This window comes from Dasypus novemcinctus, chromosome 18 (assembly GCF_030445035.2).
Source record: "Dasypus novemcinctus isolate mDasNov1 chromosome 18, mDasNov1.1.hap2, whole genome shotgun sequence".
Lineage (NCBI taxonomy): Eukaryota > Metazoa > Chordata > Mammalia > Cingulata > Dasypodidae > Dasypus > Dasypus novemcinctus.
Window position 1 is genome coordinate 2,639,784 of NC_080690.1, and position 23,658 is coordinate 2,663,441.

The 23,658-nt window shown below is 49.7% G+C and overlaps 1 protein-coding gene across 1 annotated transcript in view; it reads left to right on the top strand.

The window, feature by feature from the left end:
• The window catches only part of ZCCHC14 (zinc finger CCHC-type containing 14), an 85,532-nt gene that overhangs the window by 24,919 nt on the left and 36,955 nt on the right, over positions 1 to 23,658 (top strand). Inside the window, exon 2 of the mRNA XM_004474094.3 lies at positions 185 to 308. Coding sequence (XP_004474151.2) covers positions 185 to 308 — 124 coding nt within the window. The remainder of the gene's footprint in view (positions 1 to 184; positions 309 to 23,658) is intronic.

The window sequence follows — 23,658 nt, forward strand, 5'->3', positions numbered from 1 at the left end:
TCACGGGCAGGTGGTGGATTGGCGAAATGCTCGTCATTCACGAGAATTGCTGACTGCTACACGAGTGGTCCATGTCTTATACAGAGCTTCGAAATTAAGCCAAGTCTAAGTGACTGAGTAACGGTTAAGCGCCTGCCGTGTTGCGGCGCGGAGGACAGCGGGTGATTATGTTTCTGCTTCTCAGATGGCTCCAAGGGCAGAGGCCCCTGTCAGCAGCGTCAGCAACAGCCTGGAAAACGCACTGCACACGTCGGCACATTCCATTGAGGAGTCGCTTCCCAAGAGGCCTCTAGGAAAACCCTCCAAAGGTGAGTCTGTCCGGTCTGCGCGTCCTTCCGCACAGGGTGCCAGCGGCTGCTGGCCCGCGGGACACACTTATCAAGTGCTCCGGCCTCTAAAGCACTCCTTAGTCAGGTGCATTCTTTTTCTCAATGCTGCAAGTAACGCTGGAGTCTACTTTGGCTGTAAAAATCTCAGACACTGATGTTTATTGGGGGGGAGCGAGTGGAAGTTGTCACACCCCCTGCCCACCCCACACCAAAATGAGGCCTCAATCCTAGAGCAGTGCTGTCTGCTGGAACTCCCTGGCGCGGTGGACGCATGCTCTCTGCGCCTTGTTTCACATGCTGCCAGCTACCTGTGTCTTCCGAGCACCTTGGAGGGCCGGGGTCTTGGTTTCATTTAATTCAAATGTAATAGCAGTGATGTCTTCGCCTGCCGTTTTGGACAGCCCAGCTCTGGAGTGCGCCAGCCGTAGTGTGACAGCACAATTCAGAGGAAGGGGAGAACTTGGTTTCTCCTTCTGCCGGCCTTTCTCAGGCCGTTCTAGGCAGTGACAAAGTCCACCTTACTTTCGAATGGATCAGCGTGTGGTGGTGGTGTGGCTCTTAGGGAGGAGAGCAGAGGTGACCGTGGGCACAGGTAGAAACTCCACGCCCAGGAGACACTGCCGTGGCCTGCAGCCCTCAGACGAGGGCGTCCCTGCGTGGAGGCCCTGGGGCCTCAAGCTGCCATCTGTCTTTCCCCAGCGCGTTTGTTTCTCCTGGAACTTAAGCTGCTTTCCGCCCGGAGCTGTACCCTGCTGACCTCTGTCTGTTCGGCCTTTGTCTCCTCCCCCAGGCTCAATCCTCAGACCTCGGAGATGCTTAACACTTAGCTTTTCAAGTAAATCCCCATTCTAACAAGCCCAGGAGCCCCCGCCTCTGACTCAGGTCATAGCTCTAGAATTACCCATTTCTTGAACAACTGCAACTTGTGTTTCTGAGTAAATGAGCATGGTATGCTCTGAAGACGTTGACTTCTTTTAACCACTTAGGAGCGTTTTCTCGTCACCGTGTGGCCCTCCCATCAGCGTGGGCGGCGTGGTAACCTCCGTCTTGCATCGTTCATCCCGCGTGAGCGCGTGCCTCTTGCCTGGATGTCTTCACTGCTTGGCTCCCCTGAGGATATGGCCCTGCTCCAACCCCAAGTGCATAGTGCCCCTAAGTTGTAGGGACTCTCTCGGCTCTACAACCTGCTCCTTTCCCTTTTCCTGCTCCATCTCGTCCAGGGAGCTAAGCCTCTTGCGTCCCCAGCCCACTCAGCAGGGGAGCCTGGGCCGTCAGCCCCTCTCCCCTCCATACATGTTGTTCTTCTGAGACGTAATTACCAGGACAGGCCCCATTCCTGGATTCTTGTTTGCTTGTTTGTCTTGTTTGTGTAAGCTGGAAGGATTTGGCTATGTGTGCCATTCCCTTGTCTGGATGCTTCTGTGTACTCTGGTACAGAGAGGACGACTGATTTTAACTCTGTGGCAAAACGTGTAGAGGAGCAGAGCTGTGCTAAGACCATTCCATTCTCAAACTAACCAGTGCTTCACAGCTCAGTGAGCTGAGCAGCGATCGCCATCTGCCGTAGTCTCCCCACGCCAGTCACAGGTGGTCAGAGCTTATTCTGTCCAGAAGTTGGCAAGTAAGTTAACTTAGTTTTATTCCTCACGTTTCTTGTTAATCCTTCTATTTTGGGGGGCACAGGTGGTTGCTTTTCAGAAAGTCTCAAGTCGCCCCAGGTTGTATAGTTTTATTACTACACAGGCCTCTCTCCCTTTCTTCTCCTTGTCCCAGTTCTGTTTTGGTTTTTCTCTGCTTCCTTGGAAGTCTTATAGCGATACAATTTAGCTGACTACAAAGTGGTCAGAATTGAAATAGGAAAGCCCAGGGAACTTCAGTAAAACCTTCCGTGGCCCTTGCTGCACTCCCCCCATGTCAGCATTTTCCAAGCTCGTTACACGGTCCTCACATTGACCCGGGCAGGGTGCAGTGCTGCCCGCTTTCCTAACAGCAGTGCCGTGAGGAGCTCATCCCCTCGTTCTTCAGATGGGGGAGCTGAGGCACAGGTGAGTAACATATCTGAGGTGTGAGCCTCGGGGCTGGGATTCCAACCCAGAGCTTGTGGCCTGATTCACCTGTAGAGCCTGAAGGGAAGGCAGAGGGGCAGTACCTACAAGTGAGCACTGAAGCGTGAACTGCTGCGTGTTTTCCCCCAGTGCTTGCTGTGAGAACCCTGGCGGCGTGGTAGCACGGATGCCGCTGCACCCGGCTTCCAGCCCGGCCGTGGTCGCCCAGGCGTGACCTGCCGGCCCCGACTGGTGGTGCGCGTCGCGCTTCCCAGGCCGGTCACTCCTCGTTAGGGCGCCCCGTAGGCAGGCAGCTGAGTCTGGAGTCGGTCACTTGAGCGATTCGAGGAAAAGAGGAGAGCAGCTGCGTGCTCGAGACTTGTTTTTCCAGGCAGTCCTGGGGCTTGAACCTGGGACCTCAGGTGCATATGGGACGCAGGCGCTCACCACCGAGCTACACCCGCTCCCCTGCCCGCTGTCGACTTCGATCATACTTTCTTTGTTATGCTTTTATGAGACAGCGAAGGAAGTATAATTTCACTAAACTTAAACGGCAGCTCTTATACCAGCAGTTCTCACAGTTTTTTTTTTTTTATTTCAGGACTCCTTTACAGTCTTAAAATTACGGATTGCAGAGAGCTTTTCCTGTGAGATGTGTCTGTAGGTGTTTACCATATTATAAAGGAGGGGTCCCTGAGCTTGAATTGAAATTCAAAAACACGTTATTCTTGTGGGGACGAGTCGGTGCAGGGGTGATGTATTTATTATATAATACACAGTGCAGTGTGGACTTTTAGTAAGGGGTCTGTGGTTTTCTCCTGACTGTCACAGGGGTCCATGGAACAGAAAAGGTAAGAGCCCCTGTTATAAAGGAAAACAGATTATTTTGATCTAAATAAATGTTTGTTTAGGTCAAAAAATGTTGGGCACCACTGAGGTTTTCCTGTCTGTTATGCAGCTTTATTGTGATGAAAGTTAATGTAAAGATGAAACCCCAAAAGTGTTGTGCCTTTTAGTAAAAGAAAGTTCACTCCAAAGAATCAGAATGTGAGATTATGGTACAAGAATTACAATAAAATCCAAATTCTAAAATGCTGGAAAATTTTAACATATGTGAGCTGCATTGCTATTCTGATGTGCAGCTGGAATTGAGGAGCCTTGAAAATTTTAATATCTCCATTGGCTCTTCACTCAGCATTTTATTATGGAACCTTTCAGACATACAGAAGAGCTCCGAGAAACCATGGTCTGTGCTGAGATCCCACAAGCTCCCTGTGCTGCGCCCTTGCTTCTCCCATAGGAGTCCTTCCCCCGCCCACCACGCCACTGTGCTTTTTGGTGCTTTTCAGAGCACATTGTTCTGGGGGCTTATTTGCTATACTTTTGTGCCATTTTTGGTTTTTTATTTTTTTACTTACTGGTTGCTTGAAGCATTTCCAGTCCGAGTTTCTCATTTGAAGCACAGAATGCAGAGAGTTGTTCCAGTGACTATTTGCTCAGTTCCCCTGAAGGTAAAATGTGAACTAACTCGTATTAGAGACACATCCCCACCTCGTGGCTTCTTCAGGACGATGGGATTTAATTCACAGGGAACTCCAGGTGAGGGAGGCTACGTGACTTGTAATAGACATCTTTAACTTTTCAGTGCTAAAATCGGGGATCCGGCACTCCCTCCCCACCCCCCATTTTTCTCATGAGAAGTCCCCGACATTGTATTGTTGTTCCTTTGTATCTGCTGTATCATTTTTCTCTGGCTTCTTTCAAGATTTTCTGTTTGACTTTGGTTTGGGGTGATTTGACTTTGTGTGGTTTTCTTGTGCTTGCTTTGTTTATTGTTTGCTGAGCTTCTTCTTAGAAACATTATTCCTGAAGCTCTGTTCATTTTTCCCATCTTATTTTCTCTCTTCAGATGGATAATTTCTTTTTATTATCTTCAAGTTCATTTACTTTTCTCTATTTTTCTGTTCTAGAATTTCCATTTGGTTCTTTCTTATTTAACTTCTTTTTTTCTGCTGAGATATACTATTTAGTCTTTGATTGTGAGCATGATTTTTGTTTTGTTTTTATATCCTTGAATAGTTTTGTGTTTTAGAATTGAATCTTTTTCTTCCCCTTACCCCTCCTCCTCCCCCTGCCCTGTTGTTTTGCTATTTGTATCCATTCTCTGTGTGATCCTCTGTATCTATTTCTCTTTTTGTTTTGTCTTCCCTTCTCCTCTTTCTCCTCTAGGATTCGATCCTGGAGACCTGTCATGGGGAGAGAGGCTCCCTGTCAATTGTGCCACCTCAGTTCCTGGTTTCTGCTGCACTTCACCTTGACTCTCCCCTTCGTCTCTCTTCTGTTGCATCGTCACCTTGCTGCGTGACTCACGGCGCGAGCACTTGGCTCACCATGTGGGCACTTGTGCAGGTGCTTGTCTCATGGCATGGGCACTGGCTTGCCGCGCAGGCGCTTTCTCTTTTTTTTCCTTTTTCGCCAGGGGGCCCCAGGGCTCAAACCCGGGTCCTCCCTTGTGGTAGGCGGAGGCCTCATCCCTTGAGCCGCCTCTGCTCGCCTGTGACTGTAGCTTTCACAGCCACGTTAAAGCCCGCCCTCCGGCGCTGGGGCACGGGGCCTTGCCTGTCGATCGCTCTTCCTCGTGGGTGTTAGTCATGTTTTCTTGTTCTCATGAATGTCTAACACTGGATTGTATTTACTGACGAATGTCTAATTTTTGGTTGTATTATTGTGAATGATACGTTGTAGAGATTCTGGATTTTGTTACATTCTTCAAAAGAGGTTTTTTCCCCTTCTCCCTATTAACAGGGAATTAAATTGGCTGGAGAAGGTCCAAACTCTGCCTCCTGTGTGGGGCAGCAGCTCACACCTCCGTTGTCCTTGGAGCTGGACGTGCTCCTGGGAGTCACCTCACAGGGCGTAGGTGAGCGGTCAGCCGGGCCCGGGGGGCCCTTGGTGGCCCTCCTCTCGGGACTCACCCCCACTTGCCGGCTGCTGTGGCCGCCTGCACTCTTCTCTTGCTCTTCGGTCCACCCAGCGGCAGGCTCCTGACTGAGGCGAGGCCAGAATCCGCGGGACACTCGCCCTTGTGCTCTGGGTCCCCTCCAGGCTCCCTCTGCTCTGGTTGCTCTCCAGGGCCTCTAGGTGGGTGTTTTGTAAATACTTTGTTCCAGAGTTTGTTTGTTATCTGCGGGAGGGTTGGTGCACTGTAAGCTCCTGGATCACAGGTGCACTGGGCAGTTCAGGGTGATTTCTATGAGACCCCACATATTGTGGGGCTCCTTCACTCTTCCAGCTTGGGACCTCGTCTCATCATGGCCGCGCTCTGGGCCGGCCGCCTTCCCCAAGCTCTTCTGACCCAGGAGAGAAGTGCTTTCACAGGCTGTCTCTCCCCGCTTTCCTTTTCCATCTCCAAGCCTGTTGCAGACCCCGTCCTCCTGCCTCCCGAGGGAACCGCTTTCCTCAGTCTCGCCTGTTTTCTCTCTTTTCCTTCCTTCTCCACCACTCTGTTCCTTGACTGGAGGTCAGCCAGGAGTCTCCACCACACAGACGTGGCCCTTCAGGGCCTCCTGTGAGCCGCTCTCCCCCAGCTCCTTCCTGCCACCCCACAGCCACACCTGTCTCCCATTCCCCCCCACTGCACCCTCCTGCAGCTCCCGCCCGCCGCTGAAGCCGCCAATTGACAAGTCTTGTGGGTGCATCTCAGTTTTCCCCGCCTTTTGCTGGACATTTACGCTCGTCCCTGCCCTAGACTCTGGCCTCTCTTGGCTCTTTGAATTTCTTAAATTGTGAAACTTCACGTCTCCTGGGGAGCTGGCACCCCTGGCCGCCGTCGTTCCCCGACGGCACCGTGCCGGGTCCTCACCCAGCCTGGGCTCCCAGCTGAGACCCTCCTCCTGCGCTCCATCACTGAGCAGGGTTCCCACCGCCATGGCCTACAGCCGGTCCTTGTCACTGCCGCCCCACGGGTGCTTCCAGGGTGTGCAATTGATTCCTTCAGCTGACACCAGCTGTGCTGGTCAGCCACAGGGGGCTGAGCACAGTAGCAGGCTCTGGGCGTTTGTAAAGGGTATTTATTTGGGTTAGAAGCTTAGAGTCGCAAGGCCCTCAAGAGTCCAGCTCAGAGCACCATAAGAGATACTTTCACACCCAAAGTCATTTGTGTCTGCGAGGGTCCAGCCTTCCTCTTCCTCTAAGGCTCCATGATCCCAGTGTCCTCCGATCTCAGCAGTGGGTGACCTGAGGCTCGTCTGTCCCCAGGGCTCTTTCTTTCCAGGCCCAGCTGCTTTGCTCTCCTCACAAGGTCAGCTGTGGGCTGTCAGGCTCATCTCTCTTCCCAGGCCGTGGGATCCTCCACATGTCTTCTCTGTGTGTCTACTTCCATGTGAGTCTGTTTTATCAGCCAAAGGGACTGGGATTCAGTGCTGAGTCACACGTGGTCGAATTAAAGCTCTAATCGTAACATAATTTAATCAAAGCCACCTCGGCGGAATCTAATACAGTCAAAGGGTATCACACTCAGATAACAAACATGATATATTTTTTAGAATTCATAAATAACCTCAAACTGCCTGTGAGCCGATTGAGAGCAAAACCTGGAAATCCAGGACAGTTGGCGGCTGCCGTGGATGGCTCTTGGTCTCCCTGGACCGTGCAGGACTGGGCCTGCAGGGCCTCTGCCTCCAGGCCCACTCCTCCCCAGCCTGTGCTCCCAGAGCAGCTGCGTCACGGCTCGGCCCTTCTTAAAACGACTCTGCGACCAACAGCAGGGGTGCGGTGTGGCCCCTGCCGAGCAGCGGGCCTGCCCACCATTGGTGCATGCTTTCCCGTCACTGTTGCCACAGTCTGTGTCAGCCAGAGGGGAGCTGATGCCAGGCACCCAGACGCTGCTGGCTCTTATCAGGGTCTTCATTCGGGGCAGAAGCTGACAGGGCCATAGAGAGCAAGTTCCTTCCCGCAGCACAGCCTGTCGGAGCCACGCGGCTGCCAGCCTGGCGGGGTTCGGCCTCGGGGAGCTTCTGGTCCCAGCATCGCCCGGCTCAGCTCGGGGCTGGAGAGTCAGCTGGAGGCCAGCCATCCACGATCAGGCGAATGGCTTGGCGCTCTCCCCGGGGCTCCAGCATCAAAACTCAGCTCTCCTGAGAGTCCACCTGCCCAGGGGGCAGTGACTCAGCGTCCTCCTGATGTGGCCAAATCCAAGCCCTAATCGCAGTTTAATAAGTCAATGTGAAACCTCTGAGTTTAATGTGATGGAAGGGTGTCACGAGCCCAGCGGAGCAGAGCAGTTTACAGAAATAAGCGGTGTCCCTTCCTGGAGTCCGTCAGCAGCACGGGACTGCCCACAGCGGGCGGGAGGAGCACCCGCGGAGGCGCGGCAGGCAGCCAGGGAGAGCAGCGGGGCGCACGCCCTGCAGTGGGCTCGGGCAGCAGGGCGCTTCCCAGCGCAGAGGCCCCACCGTGCCCCTCCGCCCTGAGCCTACGTCCTCCTGAGCAGAAGGAACCCAGTTCCTTCCCGTGGTCTGTGGGCCGACCGGGTATTTGTGGTAGAAAATGGTTCTGGTTGTTCTTTCTTTGTTTTCTTTTCTTTCTTCATTTTTTTTCATCTTTTCTATCTTTTCTTTCTTCCTCCCTCCCTTTCTTCCCCTGTCATAAGTAGCGCTCTCTTTACTGTGATTTGGTAATTTTGAGTCATTCCTTGTTACTGGACGTATAGAATTAAATTGCGTAAGTAATGAAAGACATATTTGGCAGAAAACTGTCGACGCCCCTGGTTGTCCTTTTAGGGTAGAAAGGGAATTAAGCCATCCTCTGCGGGGTCTTATTTTAAAGGAGGGCTGTGAGAGGGTGCTCTGCAGACTACTTGAAGACACCTTGCCAGTGTAGACGACCCTGAGCAGTGTCAACTGAGAGGGACAAAAACAAGAAAAGCCTGGGCCAGCACTGCCCGGCTGTGTGGTCTTTGGGAACATCACTGTCCTGAGCCGTCTCTCGCCTTTTGCCCACCCATTTACCGCGTTTCGTCGCCGGGTCGGGGTGGGAGAGCCTGCCTGGCCATTCCTGGAACGCCCTGCACTTTTCCTTCTGGCCAGTCCCTTCTTCCTCCTCCACGGCTCTTCTGTCTGCTTGTCTGCTCCCCCCAGCGCACCCTTTTCAGCTGTTTTCCCTTCAGGGGTGGCTCCCGCCTCCAGCCCTCCCGGGCCCCTCCACTGCCCGCCCCGTGGACGAGTGTGCTGCCTGTCTCCGGAGGCCTTTCACAGCGGGTCCCATCTCCTATGTGCGTGCGTCGGCGGCGCCTTGCCTGGTGCCTCACCCGGTGCCTCCCACTGACCACACTTGGACCTTCTGTCACTGTCTCACATCTCGTGCCCGCTTTCCTAGAAATGCTTCTGGAACCGTCTTGCTGCCTGGACACTGGGCCTCCTCGTTGACAGCAGCAGCTGCGCTTGCCTGTAGTACTGTGAAACGGGTGACGTCGTTACCAAGGGGAAGCCGGAAGTGGTGCTGGAGCTCCGAGCCAGTGTGCAAGGAGGAGAGGGCTTTGGGCTGCTGTTCGTTAAGTCTAGTTCACGCTACCTGACCTTAGATTAATGCCATAGAGTTGGTTACGTCTCCGTAGACTTAGGAGAGAGAGTTTTGATAGTTCTCTATTGGTAGGGCTCCCTCTTCAGTGGGTAGAATTTACCATTAATTCTCTGGGCTTGCCTTATGGACTTGCCACCACATTCGCCTCTTTTCCTTCAGTTTACAAAGAGTAGAGGAAATGGTAGACCTCCTCCCCTCTCCCCACCCCTGTTACCTCCCCTCTGTCCACGCCTTCAGTTATCTTTATAGTTTGGGGGAAACTAAAATTAATGATTGTCCACTTATTTTTATGGCAGTTTTATTCCAGAGAAAGGATTTAAAGACTCTCCAACCATACCAAGGTTGAAGTATATGTAGGATGTATTGGTTAGCTATTGCTGTATAACAAACAGCCAGCAAATTTCATTAGCAAATGAGATGAGCCCTTTATTCTCCCCAGTATGTGGCTGGTTGGGGTGTGGCTGGTCTAGGCTGGGGTCCGCTGGTGACTCTCGGGGGCTGTAGCCGCTGGCGGCTTCTCCTCCCTGCAGCGGGCTGTGGTGGCTGGTTCATGGGTCCTTCCTGCTCCTCGAGCCATTGGGCTCGCCAGGCATTCTTCTCAGAGTGGCTGGTGGAGGGCAGCTGGAAACCTCGAGGCCTCAAGGCAAGGCCCTGGCCTGACCCCCGCACCGCCACCCCATCCCATCCACCAAACTAGGGACATGGCCAAGTCCACATTCAAAGACAGGAAAGGGTATTTCCCTTGGGAGGCTGTAGTATGGGCTTCACTGCACTTGGGTGAAGAATCCAAGCTACTGCAAAGGAAGGGGAAAAGGTGGAGCCGACAAGAAGCTAAAAATATGCCATAATTGGTGGGCAGTTAGTGAAAACAGGGCTCCCCTCCACGCTGAGCACAGAGTTCTCCACCTCCCAAGAGCGAGGGGTGGGAAGGCCCAGCTCCCCGCGGGGCGTGTCCCTCTGCCTGCCTTCTAGGGGCGGGAGCTCCCTGAAGAGCGACGGGCTGAAAGCCAGGAGCAGAGGCCAGGGAGAGGCCGGACCGCTGCAGGGACGCGTCTGTTGAAGTCTGAATTTATTAGAAACAGTTTCCTGGATAACAAATAATTACATAGGCATACAGTTAACTTTTATATGTGCAATAAACAGAAAAGGAAATGAAAAGATATCTTCAACTGACTAATACAGAATTTGGTGCCAGAGAGTAAGAAGGTGCTTTTGTAATAACCAAAATGCTGGACCGGTTTTATAAATGCATAAGGGGCACCTTTTGGAGGAAGTGTGAGACACTTGATGAACAAGGCCTAAGGTGCTTTGCAGAGACTAGTGATAGGAACATGGATGCTCAGGAGACTGAGACGTGAATGACACTGTTACTGGAAACCGGAGGGAAGGCGATCCGTGTTTTGAAGTTGCAGAGAACTTAGTAAGATTAATTCCTGGTGTTTTATGGAAGGCAGAATTTGAAATTGGTGAATCTGGGAATTTAGCTGAAGACCTTTCTGAAGTAAACTCAGAGAATGCGGCTTGGCTTCTCCTTGCAGCTTCCTATAAAGTGCTAGATGAGAGAGATAAGCTGAGAACTCAATCGTTGGGCACAAATAAAACAGAAACTGATTCTGGAAATTCCAGGTCTCTGGAAATCGAGTCCCCAGAGGATAATGCCCCATTTGAGGAATTAACTAAACTTGGAACTTTTGTAAGTCAGGAATGAAAATGCAGTTATCCAGGAAGGACTTGTGAAAAGTCTTACTGTCTGATGGCTTGGACCCCTGCTTCCTGCATGCTAAACCAACAAGCTTTTTTTTTTTTTTAAGATTTATTTTTATTTATTTCTCTCCCCTTCCCACTGCCTCCCGTTGTCTGCTCTCCGTGTCCATTTGCTGTATTCTTCTGTGTCTCCTTGCATTTTTGTCAACTGTGTTGCCTTTTGTTGTTGTTGATGATGCATCATCTTGCTACATCAGCTCTCCATGTGTGCAGCACCACTCCTGGGCGGGCTGCATTTTTTTCATGCAGGGCAGCTTTCCTTGTGGTTGCACTCCTCGCATGTGAGGCTCCCCGACACAGGGGACACCCCCGTGTGGCACGGCACTCCTTGCGCGCATCAACACTGTGAGTGGGCCAGCTCACCGCACGGGTCAGGAAGCCCTGGGTTTGAACCCTGGACCTCCCATGTGGTAGGCAGACACCCTATCAGTTGAGCCACAACTGCTTCCCCCAATAAGCTTTTTGACAGAGCTGTATGAACAAAACCACTGTCATACTGGACTAAAAGGGACATCAACAGGCGATAGGGAAGGGAAAATGACTTTAAGAAGGAAACCATGGGAGCTGAGGTCTGGAATTAAGCCATCTCCTTAGGCCAAGAGAAGGACCCACCCACGTGCGCAGAGAGGGTGAGTCTGCCCTGGCATGAGGAGGGCGGTGGTTCCTGTCCGCCGTCAGGGAGAGTTTGGCCGCCCCAGGCTACAGAGAGGGTGGGGTACGTTCCCAAGGGTTGGGGAGAGTAAGGTCGACACCCCACAGGTCTGAGAGGGGGGGGGCTGCCCCCCATGGGTGGGGGAAGGCCAGGTGACCGGCTCGTTGCTCTGAGAGGATCAGGCCTGTGTGCTGGGCACAAGGGAGGCTGTTGCTTCCCCTCCCTGTGCTAAGGGGGCTGAGGCTGCCCCAGAAGTGGGGGAAGGAGGGGCCATGCCCCCAGTGTTCTTGGAGGGTGAGGGCTGGAGCTCGGTCGCCACCCAGATGGTGAGGGTGGAACCAAGAAAATGGCCGCCGGGCAAGCCTGTGGAAAGGGGGGGTACCATGAGGCCCAGGGAGAAGAAACCATCGCCCTGAGAAAGACTCTCAGGCTTTGAAATTGGAGGACCCGTGACTCAAGTTTCCCTCCCAGTTTCTCCTTATGGTGATGCAAACATTTACCCTTTGTCTGTCCCTTTGTATATCGGAAGCAGATAAGCTGTAAGTTTTAGAGGTCTACAGCCAGATGGGATTTTGCTCCAAGACAAACTGTATTTCTTCAAACTGATTGTGATATGATTTTGTACTTGGCATTGTTACTGATTTTTAATACTGTATTTTTTTGGATTTCAGAGGGTGGAGTGTGGCATTGGTATTATTTGTAAATTCCAAACATGGATATTGGATTTGTAAACTGGTCTGTTCCTCTGGGCATATTAGATTGTGTTAGATTCAGAGGTTTCGCTTTTACTTTATTAAATCAAGTGTTAGGGCTTTTATTTAGCCACGTCATTAGGGTGACTCGGTGCCCTCCTCCACCCCACCTTCATGGATGATGTAAACGGGCGCTCAGTCAAAGGCAGGGAAGTAAACACTCAGAGAAGGAGGACACAGAGGTTAGTTGTGGACCCCGGAGCCCGGGGAGAGAGCCGAGCTGTTCACCTGGTACTTTGTATTGGAAGAGACCAGAGCCCTGAGCAGGTGAGAAAGCCCAGAAAGAAACAGCCCCGGGGAGAGAGACACGCCTTACCCCAGCCTACAGCTGAGATGGAAGGAGCTGGGGCCACGGAGCCTCAGGGCAAGAAGGAGGCTGGGCCTGGCAGCCGTGGGCAGCCATCCTGCTCCCACACGGGGCAGCAGGCCTTGGTGAGGGAGTAGCTTACTCTTTATGGCCTCGTGACCGTGAGCTTCCACCCCAAATAAATACCCCTTATAAAAGCCAGCAGGTTTCTGGTACCTTGCATCAGCGACCCTTTGGCTGACTAATACAGATAGCATTTATAAAAGCATTAAAAAAATACTTATCAAAAATAAATTTAACAAGAGCTGCGTAAGGCGTCTGTGCAGAAAATGCTGAAACATCATGGAGCGCCGGGAGAGGAGGCTCAAGGTAGCAGGGCTGCCCGCCGGTGGGTGGCCCCGTGCTGCGGAGGGGCTGTTTCCGACCAGGGACCCGGGAGGCGGGCGCAGTGCCGTGTCCTCAGAAGGCCTTTGTTTCCTGTGGATTTGGAGGGCATCTTTTCCAGCTGATTCTGAAAGGCATGTGAAAAGCCAAAGGGCCAGAAATAGCCAAGGTGCTCTTAGAGAAACAAAGGGGATCTTGATTAAGTCCTGGTTCCAGCAAGCTAGACTATAGAAAACGAGCCAATTCAAGGAATACAGACGCAACTAAATGTGTGATAGTACTGCACTGACACAACTGTTGTCACATTTTATAAGCATACATGGCAGCTGGAAGCTTCTTTAGGCCCGAGAAAATCCTATTCTTAAAGTATTCCAGGGAGGCAGATATGGCTCAAGCAATTGGGCTCCCGTCTGCCACCTGCAGGAGTGCTGGCCCGTGAGGCGAGCTGGCCCACACGGAGTGCTGGCCCGAGCGGAGAGCTGGTGCAGCAAGATGACGCAACAAAAAGAGACACAGAAGAGACAGATGCAGCAGACTAGGAAGTTGAGGTGGCTCAGGAGATTGAGCACCTCTCTCCCACGCTGGAGGTCCCAGAGTTGGTTCCTCATTCCACCTAAAGAGAACACAACAGACACAGAAGAACACACAGCAAATGGACACAGAGCAGACAACAGGGGGACGGGGGAGAAATAGATAATAATAAAATAAAATAATAAAACTAACCCATTCCTGTGTGAGTAAACCTGTGGAAGGTGCTACCTTTTGATTAAATTACTTCCATTAAGGACCCAGGTTGCTCTTATTCTCTTACTGGAATCCTTTACAAATGGAGGAATAAAGAGCTGCGGACAGAAAACAGCTGCTGAGCTGAGGCCCCAGGCGCTGGAAGGAAGCCCCTTCAGCTTGTAGCCGGAAGCATGTGGCCCGGGAGGGGAGGCCACTGTGTGGGCCCCGCCATAGGCCTGGCATCCACAGCCGAGCTCGGGGAGAGGGCGCCCCGGGGCCGCCTGCACTGGGGTGTTTAACAGCCTCGGAGCTGTGAGCTTTTGACCTAGTAAATTCCTGTTGTAAAAGCTAACTCATTTCTAGTAAATTGCTCCCGGTAGCTTTTAGCAAACTAAAACAGTATAATAGTGATACTGTGGTTATGTTTGGTAAAGATTCATACTGGTAGAGATCGCCTTGATAGAGACTCATACTGAAATATTTATCTCTGATAGAATTTACTTCCAAACAACCCAGTTTGGGCAGTGGTGACCGGGTGGTAGTGATGTGGATAAATGTTAAAATGAAAAAGTGGCCATGAGTTAGTGATTTTCATAGCTGAGGTCTGTGGGTTTGTTTGCTTTTTTCCATATTTTGTTTCTACTTAAAGTTTTCTGTAATTAAGTTCTTACAGATACAGTTTTTAGGGCCTAGTAAAGGAGATATTTTCATGACCCCAGCCTCCCTCTCCCCTGAGGCTCCGTGGCCCCAGCTCCTCCCATCTCAGCTGTAGGCTGGGGTAAGGCCTGTCTCTCTCCCCGGGGCTGTTTCTTTCTGCGTTTGCTCAGCTCATCAGGGCTCTGGTCTCTTCCACTACAAACTATTCTTAAGCAGATAAATAAATAAAGAGATCAACTCTGGATATATTAAAATTGATAATTTCATTTTATCAGAAGATACCTTCAAGGGTAAAAAGGAACTCCACAGAGAAAATTTGACAAAAGGCTTGTGCGCATAATATTTAAGGAATTTGTTCAACTCAAAATAAAACATCAGACAACCCAACTTAAACTGGCAAAAAGCTTGAATAGGTAATTCACAAAAGGGAAGATCCAAATAGACAAATGGAAAAATTAGCACAATGTAAATGAGGATTCCCAGAAATGGTCCAGCCATTTAGGAAAGCAGTTTGTTCTTGGGGAGTGGAGGTGACTACTCTACATTCACCCCTGTTGTGTGCCGTAAGAAATGCGTGTCCCTCACAGGACACGTGGATGTGAACGTCTGTGGTGGCCTTGTTTGCAGTAGCCAACAACGGCAGCAGCCCAGATAGCCACCAGCAGTGGCGTGGGCAGTAAATCAAGGTTTGCGGCACTTAGAAGCAACTGAGCTGCAGCTCCGTGCAGCACGGTGACTTGACGATATCAAGTAAAAAACTCGAGACACGAAATGATGCCTACTCTGCGCATGATTCTATTTATATACAGATTTTTAAACCTGGCATAAATCAACTCAGGAATAGGAATGCACATGAGGAAGGACGCCCGTGTGGAGTGCCCTGGCCCGTGCTCTCCTTTTAACTTGAATGGGTGATGGTGTTGGTGTCTGCTTTAGTTCCTTAATTTGTAACTTAGGTTCTGTGTCTTTTCTACATTTTTTAAATAACAAAAGTATTTTTAAATTGTCAGAATCAATTGAAAAACTGATTTCTACAGAAATATAATTCAGGAAACAGAGGTTGATTTTTTGATAAATGTCCCACCGAGTAAAACCCCAGTTAGCATTCTCTGGGAGCCTTGAGGAGATAACTGCCTCCTTAAAATGAAAGCGCGGTGCCCTTGAAAAGGAACAAATGGGGAGCAAGAAAGAATTCTTGAAGTGCCTGTTAGAAAAACAAAAATTCAGTAGTCTTAGAAGATTGCCAGAATCTCTCTGAACATGGAAGAGTAAAACAGAGGAAAGATGAGAGACTTAGAAAATCAGTTGAGGATTTCATCATGTAAAGAAAAAGTGTTCCAAAGGAGAAAATGAAGGAAAGGAGCTTACCAAATAAGCATTAGAAGAACATTCTCGCGGGCTGAGTCTTCATGTGACAGCAGGTGACGTGCTGGAAGGGCGAGTGGGAAGCAGCCAGGTCTCAAGACGCTGTCGTCCTTCTTGGTGAGGGGTCAGCAGTGGATCTGAAGCTTTCGTGGAAGGAAAACAACAACACAGATCTCACCCACAAAGAAACAGGAGTCAGGCCAGCAGGAGACTTTCTGTTGTCAACACTGGACGCCACAGGATGGTGGAACGCCTTCAGCATTTTGAGTGAACGTTGTGTTGACTTCCCACACCTAACCAGATTATCAGTCATGTTGGAGGGTAAAGTAGTCTCTTTCAGATGTGCGAGGATTTGGTAAATTTCTTTCATTAACCCTTTTTGCAGAAGTTCTTTGAGGTAATCCTTCCACAAACATGATGAAAATGAAGAAGATGCTTTGGAGTATAAGATCTGGGGAAATTGCTTTTGAGTTAAGAGAATGAAAATTATAGGAAGAAGCTGTGCAGCAGTGGTTAAATACAAGATGTTAATGATTGTAAAGGTTATTTTCATATAGAAAAATGGAATGCATTCCAAGCAATAGCTAGAGGAATAAGAAAATGAAAACGTTGGAGGTGTACCAAAGAATACAATTGTATTTTTTCTACCAACCAGAAAAAGGAGGGGAATCCACTTGAGAAGAACATGCCTGCGGGACTGTTTAAGAAAGTTGGGAATCAATTGGGAAGCAAAGTAAGGTGCTGTAATTTTGAGGTGAAGGGTGAAAAATGTTATTAGTTATTAGCAAAATGTAAATTAAAGGCACAATGCAATATCACTTATATCTACAAAAACGACTTAGGATAATACCAAATGTTAGTGTGGTTCAGAAGCAACTAGAAATTTTATACATTGATGATGGGAATGTAGAATGGGGCAACCATTTAAAAATAATTCGGCAGTTTCTTATCAAGTTCAACATAAATCTATCCTAGGTTCCCATAATTTCATTCCTAGGTACTTATCCCAAAGAAATGAAAACAAACATCCACAGAAAGTCTCATAACAACTTCGTTGTTATAGCCAAAAGCTGGAAATACCCCAAATGTGCATGAATCGAGAATGGATAAGCAAATTGGTGTGATTATGCAAGTGCATGCTCCTCAGGGAAAGCCTGGTGGGCGCGGCCACACGCGGTTCTCGGGAGCCTCGAGGCTGAGCCAGAGAAGCAGGCGCAGGGGAGGGCCACGCTGCCCTCGTGTCCCCGGCGGCGTTCGGGTGCCGTAGAGCGGTTGGTTCTGCAGCGACTTGTTCTCTTAAGGTCTGTGCATCTTGGGTCATGGTAATGCTCCCTCGTGTTAAAAACAAACAAAAAGCCGCCGTGGGGTGACAGCGCAGTGTGCTGCCATTTCCGGGAGGTGCTTCCTGGCCGGACACCCCGTCCACCCCGTCTCTGCACAGCGTGGCTGTGCACGTGCGCGTGCGTGGTTTTTTCCCCAGTCCTTGAGAAATTGGATGTGTCTCTCAAGGCCCAGCCCCAACTAAGTTTTTGGTAGTGTCATTTCCTAATTTATTGGCAGAACTATTTTTTTTCCTCTTGAGTCTGATGTGACGTCTTACGTATTTCAAATCTGTATTTGGTTACCAATTTGTCTTCGCCATTTAGAATGAACGTTTTTTGACCTCCGGTATGAACCAAGGTAAGCAAAATCGCCTTTTCAACATCTCATCAGCTCAAAAGGTAAATTTTGTTTTCAGCATTTCCTATTACTTTCTTTGGCAAACTTTTCTCTAAAGGGCCAGATAGTTGATATTTTCACCTCTGTGAGCCACACGTGCATTTTCTAAAGAACCCTTTAAGCATAGAAAAACCATTCATAGGTTCTATGCTCAGGCAGATTTGGCCCAGGGACTGTAGTTTGTCATCTCCTGTAACCGCAGTCATTTCAGTTATAAACAAAATAAAGTGGTGTGTCAGGGTTTGGAATAAGCAGTGCCTACAGGTATTTTAAAAATAGAGATTTTGTATAAGAGAGCCAAACAGAATCAGTAATTAGATATAACTTTGTTTTTAAATTAAATTTCTTTTCCTGTAACGATCATAACTTAATTTGGTTTGTTTTGCGGTGTGCCGTCAAAGCAGGCAGTGCTGCCCGCTAACATGGGACTTGGCTGTGGGCTTCAGTTCTTGGCTAGGGGGTAAGCCTAGTGCCCGTCAGTCCCTGCGGTGCCCGTCAGTCCCTGCAGGTAACCCGCCTCCCACGTGGGTGTGGCCCCCACCCAGGGCGCAGCCCCCCAGCCCTGGCCGCCAGGACCTCTGCAGCCCCCTGCAGACCCAACCTTGCGCAGCCTCTCCCGTGGCTCGTGGCTGGAGGGGTGAATGGAAGGGGAAGGAGCGCGTCAGCCTCTTCCCACCTGCGTGAGCCCAACTCAGCTGGCACACCTGGCGGCGAGGAGAAGGTGAAAACCCGTTCATTTAAAATAACTCCTCGGGTTTCTTGAAAGCAACATCTGTTTCACTCTTTCATAGACACAGCCACGATCCACTGTCTCCTTAGAATTACTCTTTTACCATTTCCAGTGGAGTCTAGAAACCTGGCCACCAGGCCGGCCCCTTCCCCTCCGCCTCCCAAGCTCGAGGGCTTCGCCGCCGCCCGGGGGGCCTTCCCCGGCTCCGTTCAGGCCCTTGGTTCTGTGTGAGGAGCTTTCTCTGGCAGGTCTTCCGAGCAGATCTGCTGGCAAAGAATTCTTTCCTTTTTCCTTCTGAGCCTGTCTTCCTTCCACCTGCCCTGGATGTAGACTTGTGAGCTGGCGCTGCTGTCCCCTGAGCACGTGACAGTGCACTTCTCTCTTCTGGCCCCCGTGGTCCCCGATGAGAGCTGCGGCCCCTGGACTGTGGCCCCGTAAGAACGCAGCGCTGTCCTCAGGTGCTTTCAAGACCGTTTTCTCCTCGGCTTTTCGCGTTTGGTTGTGATGTGTCTGCGTGTGGATTTCTTTGGACTTATCCTCTTGGTGGTTCACTTCTCGTTTTTAAAGTTTACGTTGGTGTCATTCACCACGTTTGGGAAGTCGCAGCTATTGCTCCTTCAAAAACCTGCTTTTGATTTGTTACAAACTGAAAGAGCATTTTGAATATATTACTACTTACTATAGCCTATATCTTATATTTGGTGTATTTTTCCTCCAGCCCACCCAGTTATTAACACCTTACATTAGTATTACATATTTTTATTCAGGAATAAATGTTCTCATATTTGTCCTGTTGACCACAGTCTGTCATCTACCACTGTTTTCCTTGTGTTATATGGTCCCATGCTTTGTACAGTCCACTCAAAGTGTACACTCAGTGGCTCTCATCTCAGTCAATTTTAGTCTGCCTTATTTTACTTAATATCCTCAAGGTTCATTTGTGTTGTCATTTGCATCCAGATTTCATTTCTTCTTAGAGCTGAATGGTATTCTGTTGTATGTATAAACCACATTTTAAGCCTTTCATCAGTTGATGGACACTTGAGCTGGTTCCATATTTTAGCAGTTGTAAATAATGCTGCTGTGAACATTGGTGTGCAAAGTCAGTCCTTGCTTTCAGTTCTTCTGGATATTCCTAGTATCGGGATTGCTGGATTATATGGCAACTCTATTAATATATTCAGTTTCCTGAGGTACTGCCAGTGTCTTTCACAAAGGTTGCACCATTCTACATTCCCACCAGTAGTGAAGGACTGTTCCTGTTTCTCCACACCCTCTCTAGCACATGTAGTTTTCTGGTTTTTTTTGGTAATGGCCATGCTATAAGGTTGAAATGGTATCACTGTAGTTTTGATCAGCATTTCCCTAATAGCTAGCGATGTTGAACATTCCTTCATGAGCTTTTTGGCCATTTGTATTTCCTCTTTGGAGACTGTCTATTCAAGCCTTTTGCCCATTTTCTAATTGGGCGCTTGTCTTTTTATTGTTAAGTTGTATGATCTCTTTATATAACATGGATATCAAACCCTTGCCAGATATATTGTTTCCAAATATTTTCTTCCATTAAGTAGATTGTAGGAGAGCACTTTTACTGTATAATTTTTGTGTCATTGATATGGAGACAGTGGCCACTGGAGGTGCTCAAGGCAGGGAGAGGGAAAAAGAGGTGTAATATAGGGGCATTTTCAGTTCTTGGAGTTATCCTGAATGACATTGCAATGACAGAAACAGGCCATTATATAACATGCCATAACCTACAGAATTGTGGGAGAGAGTGTAGACTACAACGTGAACTATAAGCCATGCTTAGTGGCAGTGCTCCAAATGTGTTCATCTATTGCAATGAATATACCACACTAAAGAAAGAAGTTGTTAATATAGGGAAGGTTGGGAGGTGTGGGGAGTGGCGCATATGGGAATCCCTTATATTTTTTTGTCTAGCATTTTCTGCAATCTAAGTATCTTTTAAAATATAAAAATGTTTTAAAAAATAAAAAAATACAAAAACCTGCTTTTGTATCATATGCCTCCTTCGGGGTCCCCGGCGTGACTGAAGAACGTTCCGGCGTGTTCTGCATGTCCTTGAGCCTCTGTTACTTTTTTCTCGCTGTTGTTCAGATTGAATAATTTCTATCAGTCTTATTCTCAAATTCACTGACTCTTTCCCCTTTGTCTCCACTCTGTTACTGAGCCCATCCGGCAAGCTTTAATTCTGGCCTTTGTGTTTTTCAGTTCAGAATTTCCGTTTGGTTCTGCCTCACACCTTCTGGTTTTTGCTCGGGCTTTCTGTCTTTCCCTGTTAGAACTCAGCGACATGCCCGTGCCCAGGTCCACGGCCCAGGATGGCGGACGGAAGGCGCCGAGCTCCAGCCAGCCCCTCGCTCACGGCTTCCCGCACCGCCAAGCCCCACTCTCCGTACTTTGGCTTCTGAGCACTTCTCTGGCTGCCCCCGCCACGGAATCATTTGGGAGCTGGGGCACCAGAGAGTGGAGAAAAGTAAATGACAAGTGGGAACTCCACTTTCCCTGGGCCCTTGCAGCCCCCCATCCTGCTCCTTGAGCCGGGCCTCAGGCAGCCCCCCATCTTGCTCCTTGAGCCGGGCCTCGGGCAGCCCCCCATCCTGCTCCTCGAGCCGGGCCTTGGGTGCTTGTGGCGGCTCCAGCTGGGCCTCGGAGCCCACTTCGGGTTTTGGACTGTTGAGCTCGGTCTGGGGCTACTGGGGGGAGAGCTGGTGCGCTCAGCACTGCCCGGTGGTGCTCTGCCCTGTCCCGCCGCCCGCTCTCCTCCAGCCGTCTTCTCCCCGGCAACCTCACCGGGCCACGTGCTCCATCCAGTTTACCCTGGTGTTCAGCACAAGAGGCAGGGGCTGGCCTGCGTCCAGCATCCTACCTGCAACCGCGGTTCCAGCACCAAGTTTTCTAGCTTATATTTGGTTAAGTGTCCTGAAACACGAGTTTGCCCAAGAAAGCAGGAGGAGAGCGCTGGCGACGTTCATTGTAGCCTGAGAAAGAAGTCGGGGTAAGGCGCTGGTTTCCAGTGGCGGAGGGTGAGCAGGGTGCTGCAGTCGGGCAGTAAGCACTGTCAGCCACAAGGGGCACTTTAGAGTCATGGCCAAGACTACTTTTCAATTATCTTAGTGCCCTTTCCAGTGGATTAGAATGGCTTGGGACTGCCAGTTATCTTTGAAAAAAAGGGTCACTCCCTGACTTGTTGAAAGGACACTGCAGCTGGGGCGCTTGTCTTGGCCCTGCTTCTGGAGGTGCAGGTGAGGTTACACGTGGGTTTGGGGGGGGAAGTGTCCTGTTGCTTCCTTCAAGCATAAGCCCAGTAGACCTGATCAGTTAAACAATAAATATGAATGGGAGGTGAGGAAAATCAAAGATCAAAAAGAAAAAAGAAAAATGACTTTAATAAAAGACTTGTGTGTGTACAGGTTTCTTCTGAAGTCTAAGGCAAAGCCAGAAAATACTTTGAAAAGAGTGATGAATAGTTTGGGGGGATAAAGCATTTTTTCTGTGGTTCAAAAGATAATGTAGGTGACTATTAGCATACTATTCATGATTGTGTATAGAAAAGTGTTTGGCAACAGTAGCGTATATTTTATGACAAATTGAAGGTGCATCTTTTTTACTTTAGAGAGGATTTTTAACTTTCCTTTGAAAATGAAGGGCATTTTGTTGTGTGGAATCCATTTGAGCTGGATCTGGGATGTTGCCAGATTCTTCTGGACATTTCCCTTTTCAGTGCCTTCCCAAAACCTTTAGTAAGTTTTGTTTTATAAGCACTTTGATATTTGGACCCAAAACTTTTAGAATCTTCTACTGAAACCTTTGTAATATTTTATTACCCTAAGGTAAAAATTTGTAAACATAAAAGCATACAGTTGCATACATTTAACTAGTGAATTTAAAATGTTAGGATGAATTTGTGGAAAATTTTGCTAGTTCCTTTTAGCTAAAGGATATAGGGCATTGTAGGTAGGAAGCAAAATAATCTAAAACCACTGTGCAGGTGGCTTTCTGGTTATAGTTTACCAACCCAGTAATCACAGAATTAGGTACTTGTGTAGAACTGATAATTGTACATCTTAACTTCTCACGTTTCAGTCGTCCCCCAGAGTCCTGTTTGTTGGGTGGGGTGCGATTTGTACAATGTGTGGGGATGGGGTGAGTCGCTGTGCCCTGCATCTGGCGCGGCTCCACATCTGGGGAAGCGCGGTTCAGGTGGGAGACACCCTCGGCGCTGGTGGGGTCTGGAAAGTGGTGTAGGGCGTCCTTTCTCCAGGCTGTGCTTTGGGGTCATGTAAGAGTTTTGGGGGGCCTGAGTCACTTCAGAATGAAAACTTACTAAGGGATATAAGCCTGACTTATCTTAGTTTAGAGATGAGTACAGCGGCAGGTTTAAACTCGGAAACGCATCATAACTAAATAATAGAATTTGCTGGTTAGCAGTCCTGAGGGACGCAGGACCCCTCGCCTCCCAAGCCGGTCAGAATTCAGTAGAAATAAACCAGCCCCGACTCAGGTGGGCGAGGAGGCACTCTGTGTTGGATTCCCAGCAGCTACAGCTTGGTATTTACCAGGCGATTTCCTCCTCTTCTCAGTTTTCTTTGGTCTCAATCTGCTGTTCAAGATTGTCTTCCTTAAACCAATGGGGAAGCAGACACAAAACCAGCACTCGCCTGAGGCTCGCAGCGCAGTATCCAGGGAAGGGACATGCCGTCGCGTGGCCTGCCGTCCTCCCGTCTTCCGTATGTTTAAGTGACCACGTTTCGTCACGTGTAGGACGGTGGGGATTGTGAGACTTGGACGTAAATTGGGCCAGTTGAACGGATCTGATGCTTTTTATGCATGTCCACTTTCAAAGAGCCCTTTAAGATTTAGTTGTAGATTTTTAAAAGCTTGTTCTTGTGAATGCATTAAAAGGAAAATAAAATGAAAGGAGGTGAGCTGAGCTACCGCACGGTTAGTTTGCAGCGCTCCCCTGCTCAGGAGCCGCCCTGGGCTTGGTCGAGGAGGCTGTGTTTGGTACCACAGTGTCCTCGGTGGCCGCAGGCGCCAGGGGCGCAGTGTTCCTTGAAAGTGCCCTTCGTCACTGGTTCTGGGGTCCCGGCGACGCTGCTGGCCCGTGGTGAGGGTGCGGGGTGGTGCCGCCTGGCCACCACGGCCGTGAGACTCCTGGCGCGTTCCTACTGTTGTAGCGCAAAGCACGTCCGGCACGGAGACCCAAGCGTATTGTCACGCCAGCCTGGCCAGGGGAGGCCTGGCGTCGCGCCTCAGCAGTGTGAGCGCCACGTCTCGAGATGAGGAGCAGATTCCATTGCGAGAATGGTAGCTCAGCGCAGTTAGGTCTTATTGACCATTATGCGATCTAATTTGCGAGATTGGAGGAAAATCCCTGTTGTGTATTTTAAAAGAGAAAAGAAAATTTGAACCACAAAACTTGAAAAAGGAATGTGCACCCTCCCTCTTTATCTCATCTCAACACAGATAAGCCTGTGCAATCCTGGGCCCCAGCCTGAGTGTCCCCAAGTCGTGAGCTCTCTTCCCTCTTCTGTCCCTTTCCAGCCTGCCTCTCAGGCCCCTGTGAGGCACAAGGGCACATGGGCACAAGGGCTCAAGGGCACAAGGGCTCAAGGTCACAAGGTC